Source organism: Plectropomus leopardus, chromosome 20 (genome assembly GCF_008729295.1).
Source record: "Plectropomus leopardus isolate mb chromosome 20, YSFRI_Pleo_2.0, whole genome shotgun sequence".
Taxonomy (NCBI): domain Eukaryota; kingdom Metazoa; phylum Chordata; class Actinopteri; order Perciformes; family Serranidae; genus Plectropomus; species Plectropomus leopardus.
In genome coordinates this window covers 3,902,845-3,919,919 of record NC_056482.1, presented here as the reverse complement: position 1 = coordinate 3,919,919, position 17,075 = coordinate 3,902,845, and the positions used below count along the sequence as shown (strand labels likewise).

Sequence of the window (17,075 nt, the reverse complement as noted above, 5' to 3'; positions counted from 1 at the left end):
CTGTTTTACCGTGATGGATCTATTATCCAGCCATTACAAGATAAATGATCGATCCCTCCTACCACCCCACCCCTCTGCACCTTCTGCAAAATTGAAATGAGAAGAGAAAGGCGGGTGGGGGGGGTGGGCGCTATGATCAGGTGCTAGGTGAGATGCCCATTAATTTAAGAGAAAAAGGAGGGAGGAGGAAGAGAGCAGGAGAGGAGCGAGCGAAGGGAGGATAGGCCGACCCCACATCGGGCCATCAATCAAAAAGGCGCACGTTGTCTATGGCGTGATGACCCAGCACTCTCTGCCTCCCTGGCACCCTAATTAGAATTCATAGCAAAATAGATGCAAGGAAACGGTTTGGGCCCTTCATAATTTTATAGGAAATTTATTGTTATTAGAAGAACCATTTGCTTAGTGTGATTTTTCCATTACCGGCTTGTCACGCAGGGTAGATAATATGGTCGAGGAGGGGGAGGAGGTGTATGAACTCCATAGATTGGGGTGTCAGTTTTGTTGATGGTGCATGTAGTTTACCTTGGAGCTGTGTCTAATGGGGGAAGTTGGTGGAGAATGCACAAAGCCTTGGAGCAGCATCCACATGCTGAGGAACAGAGCTGCCTGTAATAGCCTCAGAGACAGCAGAGGCCCTGGGAGAACGCCAGGGGAGTAAAAATACACACCACAACATGCTGGATATAAATATATTCTAATTGACTGCTTTGAGTACGTTTGTCTACAGTAGAAAATGTTGGCAGAGATATTCACTGTGTGCTGTGCTTCAAGATGCGAAGCTGCTCAAATATTGATAGGTACAAGCCATGATATTGTATGTATATATTGTGAACAGCTTTCATTACAACTACTTTTTTATTAATCCCAGAAAAAAATCGATTATATTCTATTTAGAAATGCACCGATTGTGGAATTTTAGGCCAATACCAGTGTTTAAAATAACTTAAAATAACTAATCAAAAATCTTCATTATAAAGAAAAACTGAACAGTCCTTAATTAACCATCTTTGAATGAATACAAATGTAACCACATTAATTTATGAAACAGTCTTTGATATAACCTTTCACATTAGGAACATTTTAAAATAATTGCTTCGAAAGCCTTTGTGATATATCACAATCCCCTATTTGGTATCTATTTTGTATTGCTCAGAAAATCAGCAGTCCTTAAAACAACTATATTTATTCAAGTTTGTTTTACTTTTTTTGCCAAAAACAAAACTGTACTAGAATACATTTAAACACATCATGGTAACGTCATAACTGACCATCGCCCAATACTCAGTTTTACTGAATAGAGCATGAACCCATCGTAGTGTACCTCAATGAAACCTCTGAAACCACTGGCTCTTGCCACTAGCTAACAGCTAACAGCTGATGTTAACTTGCTCTCTTCCAACATGGATTCATGGTTCACAATGTCACATTATCAGGGAAACAAAATGATGCGTCCCCTGATGCATCGATAGTGAGTTGACTGCGTCATTTTGTTTCTAAAGCATCCTGGGAAAGATTTCTTTTCGTCCCAGATATATTTTCTAATGTCCCTGGGATGGCAGGACCATTACTCTTGAGTCCTGCTTTTTATCCTGTGCAAAATTGCTCAGACACAACAGAAAAACACTGACCACTGTCATCTGTGAATGTCATCTTATTTACTGGTAGGCGGATAGCAGTTACTGAATGAAAAAAATTGAATATCATGTTTTTTTTTGTTTGTTTTTTTTAACCAAAGACGTAAATGTTGATATTACAATGGCGTTATAGGACTGAATATTGGTACTTCCACAAAATATTTACACAATGTAATAATAGTAATAATAGAACAGCTAGAACAGTCTGGTAAGTTGAGAAAAAAACATCACTGTGATGCAGATTTTACAACCAGGAAAAGACAACACTTACCACAATATAAACAGTTTTAGGACATATCTAATCTCTTGTCAAATATAATTATAAAATTGATAAATTGCCCAGCCCACATTCAGATAATAACTACAAATATAAGTTCTTAATAATACTAAACTCTTAAAGGTTGAGTGTGTAGAATTTAGGGGGATATAGTTGCAGAAGTTAAATGTAATATTTAAAAATGTATTTTCTACAGCGTACAATCACCTGAAAATGAGATTTTTTTTTGTTACCATAGAATGAGCTGTTTGTACCTACATACAGAGAAGGTCACTGTCTATGGGGTCTGCCATGTTGTTTCGGAACACTGGCTCTAGATAAGGCCATTTAATTTTTGTGTCAACCACCATATTTCTCCTACATGAAATACATACATTCAGCATGCAAATTTGCCAATCCTAGAATAGCAAAGGAATGACCCATCCCCGTTTTCTTATAATTGGTTAGTACTCGCTGCCTTTGTTGGTTGGATTGGTTAGATGTAGGCAAGAGGAGTGGGATTGGTTAGGGTTAGGGTAAATGTCAGGGTAAGCCAATCAGAAGCAGAGCAAAGCAAAGTAAGGCATCACTCAGCAAATTGGCGCTTGGCACACAGCAGAAGCTTGGGTTTGTTGCCTCACCACTAGATGGCACTAAATCTACACACTGGACCTTTAATAAAAGATGTCTCAACGGTCAGACAAACACCCCGTTGCCTGTTCATGCGGTACTCCAAGCTAAAACTATTGCACTTTAATACAATATTCCTCCCTCATGAAGGTTCTGGAATTTTTTTTCCTCTTTTCTTTAGGAGGGGCGTTTGGATGATGTAGTTGCTGCTGTTGATTTTAAACATCACACAGAGAGGTTTTTCTGTTATTTAGCCTGCCCTTTCTTTCATTTATTAGTATAAATGGATTGGACATAATGTTAAAAACCCCTCACAGTTTTCCAGCAAAGCAAACTGCAGCCTCGGCAATGACACTATTATGTATGATAACATGCATTTACATGTTGGCATTAAGCTAGTTTCGTCATGTAATTACCCTTGCTGGATCTATCTGCAGGTGTCAATGCTCAAATGTGACTGGAACATCTGTGGGTCACTCACTAAATCTAACTTCATACATCAGTGTGATACCATAAAATGTAGTTTAGTTTGATCCTCCAGTGATCCATTCATCAGCGTTAGCGTGTGACTGTCAGAAAAGCTAATCATCGCTCGGATAGAAGAAGCAGATTTCTCAGAGAATCTACAGACGGCAGCCATGCACACACACTTTTCACACACATACATATACACACACATGCAGTCACAATCAATGCAGGCTCATGACAATGCTGATGGGTAAATGCACTGGGTTCCCACAGGGCCACCGGGGGCCAGAAGGCTTTAATTGGGAAGACCAGATTCTGCTCCCTTTCTCTTCTTCTTCTTCACCCTCGCCTGCCCATGATAATGCTGTTTGCATATTAATACACCTCCGTGTCACTCACTCACTCTCACAGTCAGTCAGCGGGCCAGCAGGCAGTTGGGTGGTGGTGGGGGGGCAGGCAACAGCCAAATGGGTTTTTTCCTCCTACCAATAAAACACAGTTGATTATCGGCTCTCTCAGCTGCTGATTCCTCCCTGTCCCCCTTTCCCCATGAAATGAACATAAAATGAGTTTTGTACCTGAGAAGAAAAAAATATAATTTACTTGAAAAAATGAGAAAATGCTCTCATTGATGGATTTCTCTCACTTGGTTGTGTAAAATAATTGAATTAAAGCTCAGACATTTTCCTTCTAATTATCCTCTAACTACTGAACTGTGTGTATTGTAATCAAAGTGGTAAAGTGTGTGTTTCTAAGTACAGTAATAGTACTTTATTTTGACCAGGGTTATGCCAGTCTTTTATTTCTCAAGAGTCTTAATGTTAAGGCCCTTTAAGAGATACATTTGTTCAATTAGTCTGAACAAAACTGTGCTGTATCCTTTCATTAACTTGAATGTTAATACTGGAGAGAAATAAATAAACAGCAGCGTTTTCCTCATTTGTTTCTCTCTGTTCTTTTATTTGCTTTGTTCTTTTCTGTAGCTGGTAGCCGGCAGTGTGGTGATGGCTTTTGAGGAGGTGTGTCCAGATCGCATTGACCTGATCCATAAAAACTACAGAAAGCTGTGCAACCTGTTGGTGGATGTGGAGGAGTGGGGCCAGGTGGTCATTATCTCCATGCTGACGCGCTACGCCAGGACGCAGTTCATCAGTCCCTGGAAAGAGGTGAGGCACTTATTTTAACCAAAGCAGATCCAGATCCATGAAGTGGCAATTCCCCAATATATTATATAATATTATATATATATATATATATATATATATATATAATATATATATATATATATATATATATATATATATATATATATATATATATATATATATATATATATATATATATATGATTTTAATCTTTGTAAGTATTTTGAGTAGTAGGCAGGCAGTCCAAAAATGGTAGCAATTCCTGGTCATGCTACCATCATGTCAGCACATCAAATGTAAAAACCTTCCACAGTAAAACACCAAAGGGACATGATCTCTCTGCATAAATCCTGTTTTATGAGTCCAACTATCTGATCTTAAAGGTCTGGTGACACTTTATAATCAAACAAATCGCACCAAAAGACCAAAACCAATAATGACTAGGTCCAACTAACACGAGTAGGTGGGGAAAAAGATCGATTCCTGGCTGCATTCGGATATGGACGATCACATCCTCCATGTCTGCTCAAAGTATGTCACCTTTCAGGGTTGCTAGATATGAAAGATCACACAAGAATCATAAGTTAATGCAAAAATCCATCCCTTATTTGCTACATAGCCTGCCCTGCATAGCTACCATGCAAAATCTCTACCTGTCGACACATTTCTGCTGTTTTATGGTATATACTGTCAAATTAACCAATCCTGATTTACAGTCTTTGTATTTTTAAATGACTGTTATACATTTTGTAAAAATCAGACATTTTTTATTATTATAACTATTATTATTATTATTATTATTATTATTATTATTATTATTATTATTTTATTTATTTATTTTTAAATTGTTCTTGATGATTATTACTATTATTATTTTAATTTACTTATTTACTTATTTATTATTTATTTATTTATTTATTTTTTGTTTGCTTCTTGAGGATTTAAAAACATATTACTGTGATTCTGTGTCTTTAATGTTAATGTTAGAGCAGTCCTGATTTGACTACGATATGATTATACATTGCACAAAACTGAATTGGATTTGAATTAAAAAAAAAAAAAAAAGTAAATGTGGCTCTGAAAATTGTTTAAAAGGCTCTACTTTATGACTGAAATTAAGATAGTAATTTATTCTTGATGCATTGAAAAATATAACTATAATTGAAAAATCAAAAATTCAAATATAAAGTATTTAACAAGCTAGTGTGCCGCTTCATTTGCTCAATCCACAGGGAGGGCAATAAAATAGGAGTTTGGGAAACTTTAGTTTACAAAAATCCACTGCAAAATGTTTAGTGTGTTCATTGTGCTTTTTGTTTTTCAGGGTGCCACGTTTGATGAGAACAATGAGAAGGCTTTCTATGACTCTGACTCCGAGGAGAAAAGAGACCAGACGGAGGCCAAGCCTTATATCATGGATCCAGATCACCGACTGCTGCTGAGGAACACCAAACCTCTGCTGCAGAGCCGGAACACTGCTGTGAGTTAGCCAGACACTTAAACAGACTTATACAGCTATATTCAAGCCATTAGGAGTTGGGGGTGTAAGTGTGTGTGCTGCTTTTCAACCTGTCGAGAGATATAAACACTGATCAAGGTTTCTGAGTGCGGCCTCTGCTCGTATCTCACCGTTGTCTTAGAGATAAAAGCTACAACAGTGCTGCTTTATGGAGCACATGCACTTTTAAATTCACTTCCTAGCAGTAATGCATTTTAAGATACCTTTTCTTACACACACAAGCATGCACGCACGCACGCACCCACACACACGCGCGCGCACACCCACACACACACACACACACACACACACACACACACACACACACACACACCTGCCATAGTGCAACTCCCAAGATTAAAATAGAAAGATAAAAAACATAGTGAGTGCAGATCTCCATCACCCAGGAGTCTCAAGGTCTCTGTCGCTGTGTACCAGTGGGAGGAAAAATGCTCCCAAATGAAAGTGTTGATTAAAATGTGACATGCTGTGTCTTTTACACGCGACAACATGGTGACATCCTCCATCTTCATAGACGCCTGAGCCCTTTCATTCTGCCTGCAACGATGGACACACGTCCGCCTGCTATTTAAAGCTCAGCTGAAAAATTGCCTTTACAGAGTCGTGTCATGAGTGCCTTTGTAGAGCCCGAAGAGATGCATGTGGAGGGATTTTATTTCAGCTTGGGAAGGTCTGGGCAATATACTGATGGTGGTGTAATAATGATAACAATAAAGCACTAAGAGGTTACAAAGTGCTTTCCTGGGTGTTAAAAAACATAAATTGAAGGAAATGTAACAGCGCTGGAGAGTAAAAAGCTCGTAGCACATTCTGCAAAGTTGGTAAAAATTAAAACAAAAGTATAAAGCAAAACTATTACCATGAAATTTAACCAAGTAGATTTATGCTGAGCATCTGTGGCACAGGAGGTAGAGCGAGTTCAAACCCCAGCTCCTCCTGTCTGCATGTCAAAGTGTCCTTGGGCAAGATATTTTTTATTTTTATTCATTTATTTATTTATTTTTGCAATTGGCAGGACATTTCTTGCCAATTCGCCCATTGCCTTTTTTCCATGTCTTCAAAAGAAATCAGAGCAATTTCCTCAGGTTTCAGAGGTGTAAATGCTTGTGAAAAGTGTCTGACCCAAACACAAGATAACTGATGTTGATTTAAGGTATATGGGTTAATCCAAAAAGAAAAAAAGAAAAAACACTAACAGGGAACAAATTACTTCACAATTAATACTCTCGCTTTTCATACTGTAAGCTGATTTTGCTGATACATACTTTTTTGTTATGCTTTTACTTGTAGTGGAGTATTTTCAAACTTTGTTATCAGTTTTTTTTAATTTATGAAGGATCTGAATACATCCTCCACCTTTGCCTCGAAGCCAGTCTGCAAAATGTTTCAAGTGGGATTAAAACGAACGGGTATTTAAATAATCTCTGACTGTGTCTGGTGTGTTTTAGGTGGTGATGTCTGTCGCTCAGCTCTATTGGCATTTGGCCCCTAAGCATGAAGTCAACATTGTCACCAAGTCACTGGTTCGACTACTAAGAAGCCACAGGTAATGCAAAAACTCTATAATATATGCTGCCTTCTCCTGAGTCAGCTGTGATGAATGACTTACCGCCTTCTTTTGACACACAAGTTCATGTATCTCTGCATCCATGTTTTTGCAGTCTGACTATATAATTTTGTTTTTCCTTTGTGGCACAGAGAGGTGCAGTACATCGTGCTTCAGAATATAGCTACGATGTCCATTCAGAGGAAGGTAACTGTGCCTGTGGAAAGCAGTACAATACAGTGTCTTCATTCATTAACTGATCTAACAGCATGAATTGTCTCCAAACAGGGCATGTTTGAGCCCTTCATGAAGAGTTTCTATGTGAGATCCACAGACGCCACACACATCAAAACACTGAAGGTAACGACCAGTTTATTTTGAGTTTGTGTTCGAAAGAATTTCACTCTGTGGTTGCTCGTTATCTTTTTATAAACATGAAAAATTTTGGCAGGAGAAATTTTAGTTTTTGTAGAAAAGATCGTTGCTAGAATAAAATGCACTGATTTTAACAATGGTGACGTTGCAAAAAATGAAAAAAAAAAATCAACTTTTATGATCATTTCAGGTCACATTTAAAGTAGAAAACTGCTTGAAACTGAGCACCCAATGCACAGTAGGCAGATTTCCATTGTAGATTGGTGCAAAACTTAAGTGATGAAATGTCAATAAAACATTTCCACTGAGTGATGTTATGCAACTTTTCCTCTCGTGACAACATTCCAAGAGGCATGGTGATGGATGTTCAAAACATTAGCAGCTTTATTTCTTTTGCAACTACTGCACTTGCTGTTATTATTTCCAATCCAAGGCCAAGTAGGCTTGTTACGCGAGTGATAATGGAAAGGCAAGCCCCTTATACATGGGAGCAGCCACATATAAGGGATTTCTGGGAGGTGATAGTCCATGATTTCACAGAGGAATTGTGGATTCAAAACTTCGGATCATCCACTTAACTTTTGAAGAGTTATGTGATGCAATAACAGCTCTTGTAGCTCCTGCTGCTTCATGAGGGAGCCAGTTCCTACTGACAAGCACATAGCCATAGCATCATGTGACCTAGAAAAGCAAAAAAAGTGTTTTCATTGTAGTTTTGTGAAATATGGCTTCTTTGAAGTCGCCTGAAATACTACCTCATGCAACCGTAAAAACTTTATTGTGATAAATGCGAGTTTTTTCAAAATTCATATTTCCATTAGGGAAATTTTATATTCACACTTTAAATTTGCGCAAGTTTAGGGTTAATGGAAACCTGCCCAGTGTAATCCCCCGTTATGCTACTGCTGTTGTGCATTGTGCAGCACCCTCTTTTACTAGTTATGTGTGTGGTTGAAGTACCAGCACTAACTGGGTGTACATTTGCACCTTATCGATAATCTTGAAGTGTTTGTATTGACTTTATTTGCACTCTTTCCCACTTTGCTCTGCCACTGCCTCACAGTCTCTCATCTCTCTGAATTTTTATAGTTGGAGATCCTGACCAACCTGGCCAATGAAGCAAACATCTCCACTATTCTGAGGGAATTTCAGGTGTTTTTTTTGTTTCTCGATTATTAGCAGCAATTGGCATCAATGATTTTGGGGTATTACACTTTCTTTGTGAGTTTTAAACAGTTTCTCCTCTTCACTGTCCTCGTCTTGTCTGTTTTTCAGACTTACGTCAAGAGCCAGGACAAGGCGTTTGCAGCGGCCACCATCCAGGCCATCGGCAGGTGTGCCACCAACATCACTGAGGTGACAGACACTTGTCTCAACGGCCTGGTGCTGCTGCTTTCCAACAGAGACGGTATTCACAGATTACAGATATCTGAGTTTTTACCTTCCTTGGTACATTAAGGTGCTGTGACTGCCTGCTTTTGTTTCTTTTATGAGAACCTCTCTGATTTTTGTCCTTGCAGAGACTGTAGTGGCCGAGAGTGTGGTGGTGATCAAGAAGTTGCTGCAGACTCAGCCTACCCAGCACAGCGAGATCATCAAACACATGGCCAAGCTCTTTGACAACATCACTGTACGACACCGTTGTGCTTTTCGTACTGTTGATTCATTTGTTTATGTTCAACATAAAAGTTCGGACAGGAACAAATATATTTTAACTGCTGCTTTTTCTCTTTGGTTTGTCACCCAAACCTGCAGGTCCCCATGGCCCGAGCCAGCATCCTGTGGCTGATGGGGGAGTACTGCGAGAGGGTGCCCAAAATTGCACCTGACGTCCTCCGTAAGATGGCAAAGACTTTCACAGCAGAGGAGGACATAGTCAAGCTGCAGACTGTCAACCTAGCAGCCAAACTCTACCTGACCAACTCCAAGCAGGTACGACATTGATCATCAAGTGCTAGGAGACTTTTATTGTGTTGGGGCTTATTTTTTTAAAGGGGTTAAAAGGGAACCTATTGTTATTATGCTGATTTTAGGTTCATACTAAAATTCTGGACTTCTACCAGAGCATCTTTTTTGTTTATTTAAATACATGTATGTTTAATTGTATCATTATGTGTCCCCTCTCTGAATTTGCTCAGTCAATGCAGCGCAGACGTAGCTCTCCTTGAGCTCTTTTTTCCCCCTCTCGCTTGTGGGGTGGATACCAGTAATTAATCTGTCGATCCATTCAGAAATAATCAAATCAGATCAGTGGATAAGAGGAACAGCAGCTGCGAGTGAATGCAAACTTCTATATCTATCAGAATAAATGGTTAAGTTTCACTTTCGTTATGCCTGATGAACTGCTTCTCCGTCTGTACCCAGAGTACACGCTGCTCTCCGAGATTGTGATGCAATGAATAACTGAACGGTATGCATATTTTAACAGCACTCCTAATAAACAGTCCATCTCCAAAATTAAAAAAAGCTATTTGTGGTGGTGTTAATCGTAGCGGGACACTACAGATAAACAAGTTGGTGGGAAACCCTGAACATCTTTACATTCTTAACTGTCAAAAATTCTCTCATACTGTCTGTGAACACCTGAAAGCTACTTAACCTAAATCTTCCCAACCCAGATCCATCATAAAGTGCAGCTTGGTCGGCAGATTTCCATTCTGACCCGACCCAAGCCGAAGAGAGTTTTACTTTTTTTAATGTTTGAACTGATCTGAGCCTGAGGCAGTTATTGTATGGAAAACACACCACCGCATTAATGTTGCGAAAGCACGCAGGCACTTTGCCCTTTTTTGTGTCACCTTGAATACAAACAGAAAGGCAACATAGTGAGGAAGCGGATATTAACCGGAAAGAAAAGCATGAAAGACCACGTCAAGTAAGCTGAACTAGACCGGAACATCTACTGGGAATATTTGCCTGAGCCGGACCTGTATCCCATGGGGGTCGCTCACCTGGTAGAGCAGGCGCCCCATACAAAGGCTATGTCCGTGCTGCAGGGGCTGTTGGTTCAGTTCCAACCTCGGCCCTTGGCTACATGTCATCCCCTCTGTCTCCCCCTTTCATTTATAACTGTCCTGTTAAATAAAAGCAAAATGCCCCAAACATCATCATTTTTTAAGATTATTTTTTGGGCCTTTTTTGACTGTAACTGACAGGATAGTTTGAGAGTGAAAGGGGAGAGAGAGGGGAGCCACACACAGCAAATGGCTGAGGCTGGAATCGAACCCACGGCTGCTGTGGCGAAGATGCAACCTCTGTATATAGGGCGTCCGCTCTATTCACTCAGCCACCAGACGCCCCCCAAAAATCATCTCTGAAATATTATCCGAAGTCAGGTGGAAACTAACGACAGTGACAACCAAGATGACGTGTTTCCTCGACGTTAGCATGTAGCTACATGTAGCAGTGTAGGCTACATAATGTGAACACTTGGAGTAGTGTGCCTGGAGTAGATGATCATATTAATAAATCCCCCATAAGCTGATGTCAGCTTGTTTTCAAAGTAGAAAGAAAAAAGCAGTTGTTGGCAGAGTATCAGAACAGTCTTTGTGTTAGTATTAGCTCACGCAGATTACTTTTACATAAATTTACCTCATAATCTGACACTTTGGCCACATGAAATATGAACTTCCATTGTTGTAAAATTCTAAACATGAAAGAAAATAACACATAAAAGGTCCTCTTAAAGAAAGAGATAAATCAGATTCCTGTTATCCAAATGTGGGCCCATAAATTGTGCCTTTAAGTGTTTTTATTTAACAGGACGCAGCGTTGTCTCGCAGTAATTGAACGCTTCTGCAACTGCGAGCTAAATGCTCAGTTTAAATATAGAGCTGTGAACGAGACAGCTTTAACGTAATGGAGCATCTCAGAGCGCAGCTCGGTGTCTCCAGGCCCATTCAGGGAGATGGGGGCGATTTTGGCCTCTGAGCCGAGTTTATGAGCCCAGACGCTGCCTCCTCAAACGAGCACATCATTACACCTCTTGCTCCCCATAAAGTGTCGGCGAGAATAGAGAAGGAGAGATGGGGAGACAAAGACGGTGTAGGAAATTATTTGGGTTATAATGTTGCCTTCTTGGCAGCAGTAATTTTAGTTTTTATGCCTGCCTAAATAATATGTGTCAGTGCAAGTGCTCTGCCTTTTTTACTTCTCCAGGGTGTAATAAGAACCAAAATATGGGAATAAGGAGCAAACAAAGGGGGGTGATAGATATCCTTACTAACTAGTTCTACATGAAGTTTATAGTTATATTTCAGCTTTAGCTATTTGGGGGAATAGGATGAAATGGGTCAGCATTCTGGGAAATACGCTAAGTCTTCTTCTAACCAATATTTAGATCCAATAATCAGATCAATACAAATCTCCTGTATGTACCTAAAGTATAACACCTCATAAGATGTGCAGTTAAAATGATATATCCATTTTTTAAATTTTTGTTTTAATTATTGTAAGTTGTTGTTTTTACTTTATTAGATTCTTAAGAAACATAAACCATAAACTTCATTTACACAAAATAAATAAAAAATAAAATATATTAATTAAAAAAGAATTTAATATAATAATACAATTTTTAATAAATTAAAATAACACAAAAAATCATTTAAAAATAAAAAAAATATCTCCCTTGCAGATAGTTTATCACCAGTGTCTAAATTCATTCCATCATGCGGTTAACATAAAGCACGGCATTTCTTGTTTTTAAAATCTGAAAAAAAACAACAACAAAAACAGTAGTATTAAAATGACAAATTTTAGGGGCCTTGGCCTGGTGTAAACTTGGTGTGCTGACTCATGACCTTTTAATGGGATTCACCACAGCTCTGTTATACCTGTTTAATTGTCTGCCAATCTTCACTCAAATGTTTATTTTTGTCCTTCTCTGCTGTCTTACGTGTTACCTTACTTTTCCCAGACGAAGCTGCTGACCCAGTACATCCTGAACCTCGGCAAATACGACCAGAACTACGACATCAGAGACCGAACGCGCTTCATAAGACAGCTGATAGTGCCCAGCGAGAAGAGTGGCGCCCTCAACAAATACGCCCGACGCATCCTGCTGGCCCCCAAACCGGCCCCAGTGCTCGAGTCTGCCTTCAAAGGTACTTCATGCATTTTTAACTTCTTTTAAAACACATTTAATCCTTTAAATAGGTAGAATATTTAAGATTCCTCTCCTGTTTGGTAATTCATCTAAAACCTATCACTGAGTGGATATTAACTGAACCTCTATTTCACATCGAGCGGCTCTATTTCCAGTAGTATGCAAAGTTGATTCAGGCAGTGGTTTTATTATTCTGGTGTGTCTGTCTCTCTGAAGGGCAGTTAGGTCAGACCCCTTTACCTTGGACTAATGAGATGGGTAAATTATTGAGCTAATGCTAACCTTTTTCAGACACTCGGAGGGGGAAAAAAATCTCTCTCATTTAGCTGTCTCTTCTCTCTCTCTCTCCTCTCCTTGACAAAAGGGACAGAAAATGCCTCCTGCAACATTAAAATTCAGAGGCAGTTTGCACCCTACTGGATGTTTATGGAAAGTGTTAACCACCCCTGTCATTCTTAATATTCACAACTCAAGTCGTTTTTTTTTTTTTTTTCCTTCTCTTTTTGGTTTGCAAAGCACAGTTTTTGGAGCGCACCCCCAAGGCACAGACACTGATTATCTTCCTGTGTTGACCACTGGGAGAGAGAGGAGAGAGTGTGAGAGAGCTGATGCTAAAAGCCTGGTGCTGATAGAAAAACACCTCTTATGTATACACCAGTGATGGAATTTTACTAAGTACATTTACTAAAGTACACTTTTCAAGGTACTTGTACTTTACTCGAGTATTTCTGCTCCATGCAACTGTATACTTCCACTCTCATTCATTTATTCATATAATTGATTATTTGGCTGATTTCTTCATTTTTCGTGTGATGCACACAATATGCCCAACCCTCATGGGTTTATAAGACACCAGAACTGCCATTGCAGCAATCAAATAATTCATCACATTTCATTTCATTACAGGGATTAAAAGTGATTTTACAGCTCAGTCTTATCTCAGTCTCAGTCTTAAAATATTCTGCCTTCTTTCCCAAGTTTGAACAAGAAAATGTGCAACAAAAAAAGTTCCCTTCCTAAAGCACAGTAAGTTTTTCAAAATCATCCAACCAAAAGAAGTCTGCATAAATTGAAGACATTTTACATTACAAGTACATTTCTCAAGTCATCATAAACAGGGCAACAAAACAAAAAAAAAAATGAACCTCATTCGCACATTTGGTTTATTTTCTTATTTCATTATGCAATTTCCAAAACAACAAAAACCCATGATACACTTTTTTTTTTTTTTCAACACATTCCATGAACAGATGGGAGCAGGAGGAAGAAAAATGCATAATACCTGCTCCTGCGGATGTTTCTATGTGGGACGTATGAAACGCAGTCTAAAGGATCGCATCACAAACACGCCATAAAACCCCCAATATGGATTTCCCCATATCCAGACATTTCTACCAGTCCCGTTCCAGTAATGAAACTCTCTGAAAAGCAGAAGGAACAGAACCCATCAAACCAACCACAAGAGGGGATGACCATGTTAAAAACTTCTGTAGAGAGGATTTCAATGCCATGACTTTCCCAGGTCTTTATGAAGAAATCGATTTTAAACCCTTTTATAAACATTTTTTTTTCGCCACTGCATCTTTTTTCTTTCTTATTCTTGTTTTTCTTGAGTTAATTTATCATTTTCTGCATTACCACCACTACAATATTACCGCATCAGGTGACGTTAGATATCGCATGTCCACACAACACGGAAATCCACCTCTGTTTATATCCCGGCACACCTGTGCTGTATCATAACGCCCTGATGAAGCCCCCCCATGCTGAAACGCGTCTGTGTTTTCCTTTTTCCTGTCCTTCTTATTCTTTTTACCCTTGATATAAGTGTGCCTGTTACTTCTCCAAAAGACCACTATACCAGTGGTCTTTTTTTTTTTTTTTGGCTCCATTTTCCCAAACAGTTAACCCACTACAGAGCCCCTTATTTTACTGCTGTCAGCTGAGCCCACTGAGCATGCAAGTGTCTGTGCTTTTTCCACAAAAATTACCAACCTTTCTATATTACTATATTTATTATTATATTACTATATTATTATGTAACTAAAAACAGAAGTTTCAGTCATCTTGCCTCACAGCAAGAGGGTCAAGGTGGCTTTGTGGTTAGCCTGGTTCAAATCCCAGTTGGAACGGGGTTCGGTCCGGGCAGGGGCCCTTCTGTGTGGAGTTTGCATGTTCTCCCCGTGTCTGCGTGGGTTCTCTCCGGGGTCTCCGGCTTCCTCCCACAGTCCAAAGACATGCAGCTCAGGTTGATTGGTGACTCTAAATTGCCCTTAGGTGTGACTGTGAGTGTGTATGGTTGTCTGTCTATATGTGTCGGCCTGCGATAGTCTGGCGAGCTGTCCAGGGTGTACCCCGCCTTCCGCCCGATGACAGCTGGGATTGGCTCCAGTTAGATTCAGCAAAATGAATGGTTAAGTTTCACTGCACCTTCCATTCTGCTGCTCTGTCTGTGCCCAGAGTACAATCTACGCTGCGAGAGTGTGGTGCAATAAACAACTGAACAGTATATATATTTCGACAGCTCTCCTCATAAATGCTTCAAAAAATAGAAAATGTATTATTCGCAGCAGATATTTTGATTGTGGTGGGCCACCACAAATGAATGAATGTGCGGGAAATCCTGCCTCACCCTCCTTTTTTTTCTAATACCCAAACAGTCATCTCCTCCTAAATCTTGCTCTGTTAGCTACTAGAACCTACAAACAGTGAAGTGCTGTTTTAAAAACTTTTAAAAATGCCCCTGCTACTTTAGCAGAAGTAAAGGATCCAAATACTCCATCACTGTTAAACAGTGATATTTAGCTGCTGGCTCTCACATTAAGGGAAGACTGGGATGATTTTGAATCATCCTCTGTGCTAATTTCTCCATCATCATCATTTTGTTTGTTTGATGTTTCTTTTCTATCTATTTCAGATCGAGACCGTTTCCAGCTGGGAACTCTCTCCCACAGCCTCAACACTAAAGCTACTGGTTACCAGGAGCTGTCAGACTGGCCAGCTGTTGCTCCTGACCAGTCTGTGAGGAACGTGGAGGTCATCGAGCCCGTAAGGAATCCACCCACCTGTCACACATCAGACAGTAGTTTCACTTCATGAGGGCCTAACGCTAACTATCAAACTGTCACTTAGCATGTCCCTGCAGGATGAAAATATGTTGTTCTGCAAACATGAACAAGGCGACACTGTGGCTCCCTATTTGTTTTGACATTAAATTAGTGCGTGATCGTAGAAAAAGTTAACTTTGAAGTACTTGAAGTATTTACTTTTACCTGTAGTGGTATAAAATACATCATTATTCACTTTTAGGGATTGTAGAGCTGCAGCTCAGTTGTTTAGTTGATCGCCAAAAGCAATTTTGATAATCCATTAAAGTCATTTTTTCAGCAATAGGCAAACCTTCACTATTGAAAATTTTTTAGGTTTTCTTACAATTTGCGGACATGTTATCAACCAAACATCTAATCAGTCAGATAAAATAATTGCTTGACTTAGTTGGGCATCAAGTTATCAGTTCATTACAAATTATGTTTACGTGCAGACATCGGTTTTCCTGCTTAGGATGCTAGTTCTTTTCAACCTTGTTTAAATTACAGAGAACTAAAAAATAGATTTTCATATTTTGATGATGATTCAAAGAGCAAAGTGCCGTAAGCTAAAAATTAAATAATAGGTATTGCATCACACTTCAAAAGTCTCATTGATAATTGTGTTCAGCGCATTACTAGAGGCCGCAACATCACTTACAAGCACTTGTTCAGCACCACTGATCAAATAAAGTGCCCGGCTGAAATGGATTTTGAGTGTAACAATTATGACCCGTATTTCCATTGGCTTTTGATTATTTGTCTTTCATCCAATGCATTTACATTGTCTAGCCTGACTCTTCTCTATATGTAGAGAAACACAGCTGTTAGACTGCTGACCTTGGTTTATAAATGCTGCAGAAAAAGGCAGCATGACCTAAAGAAAATGCTCTAAACAGCTCAACTGCACCAAAGTTAAAAAAAACTCATCAGATGCACTAGAGATGAAATGCTAAGCAACTTTATGTGTGTAGTGCCTTTCAACAAAAAGGCACCTTTGCTTTATAAAATGACATAAAAAGGAATTAAAGATAAAAGGTGTCCAAAGCCTGGTATTAATGATTCGATTGTGCCCTTCAGCTCCAACTGCTTCTTAATAACTTTGCTAAAAGTCTCCAGCTGTTGTAGGAAATTCCTTAGAATTTCTTAAAAATGAAACAAAATTTTTGCGACCTATTTGTCAAGATTTACTTCTGAAAGCACCAGTGGGCTTTGAGCTAAGAGCTACAGACAGGGAAGTCTGGAACTGTTGAGACCGTTATTGACACGTTATTGGATAAGATATTTAGATGAAATTTGTTGACAGCAA

At 39.2% G+C, this 17,075-nt stretch overlaps 1 protein-coding gene across 1 annotated transcript in view; it reads left to right on the top strand.

Moving 5' to 3' along the window:
- ap3b1a (adaptor related protein complex 3 subunit beta 1a) overlaps window positions 1-17,075 on the top strand; it is a 78,427-nt gene that overhangs the window by 14,375 nt on the left and 46,977 nt on the right. Inside the window, exons 7-17 of the mRNA XM_042509046.1 lie at window positions 3,975-4,157; window positions 5,461-5,616; window positions 7,104-7,201; window positions 7,354-7,408; window positions 7,490-7,561; window positions 8,666-8,728; window positions 8,852-8,984; window positions 9,097-9,206; window positions 9,332-9,508; window positions 12,492-12,678; window positions 15,598-15,728. Coding sequence (XP_042364980.1) covers window positions 3,975-4,157; window positions 5,461-5,616; window positions 7,104-7,201; window positions 7,354-7,408; window positions 7,490-7,561; window positions 8,666-8,728; window positions 8,852-8,984; window positions 9,097-9,206; window positions 9,332-9,508; window positions 12,492-12,678; window positions 15,598-15,728 — 1,365 coding nt within the window. The remainder of the gene's footprint in view (window positions 1-3,974; window positions 4,158-5,460; window positions 5,617-7,103; window positions 7,202-7,353; window positions 7,409-7,489; window positions 7,562-8,665; window positions 8,729-8,851; window positions 8,985-9,096; window positions 9,207-9,331; window positions 9,509-12,491; window positions 12,679-15,597; window positions 15,729-17,075) is intronic.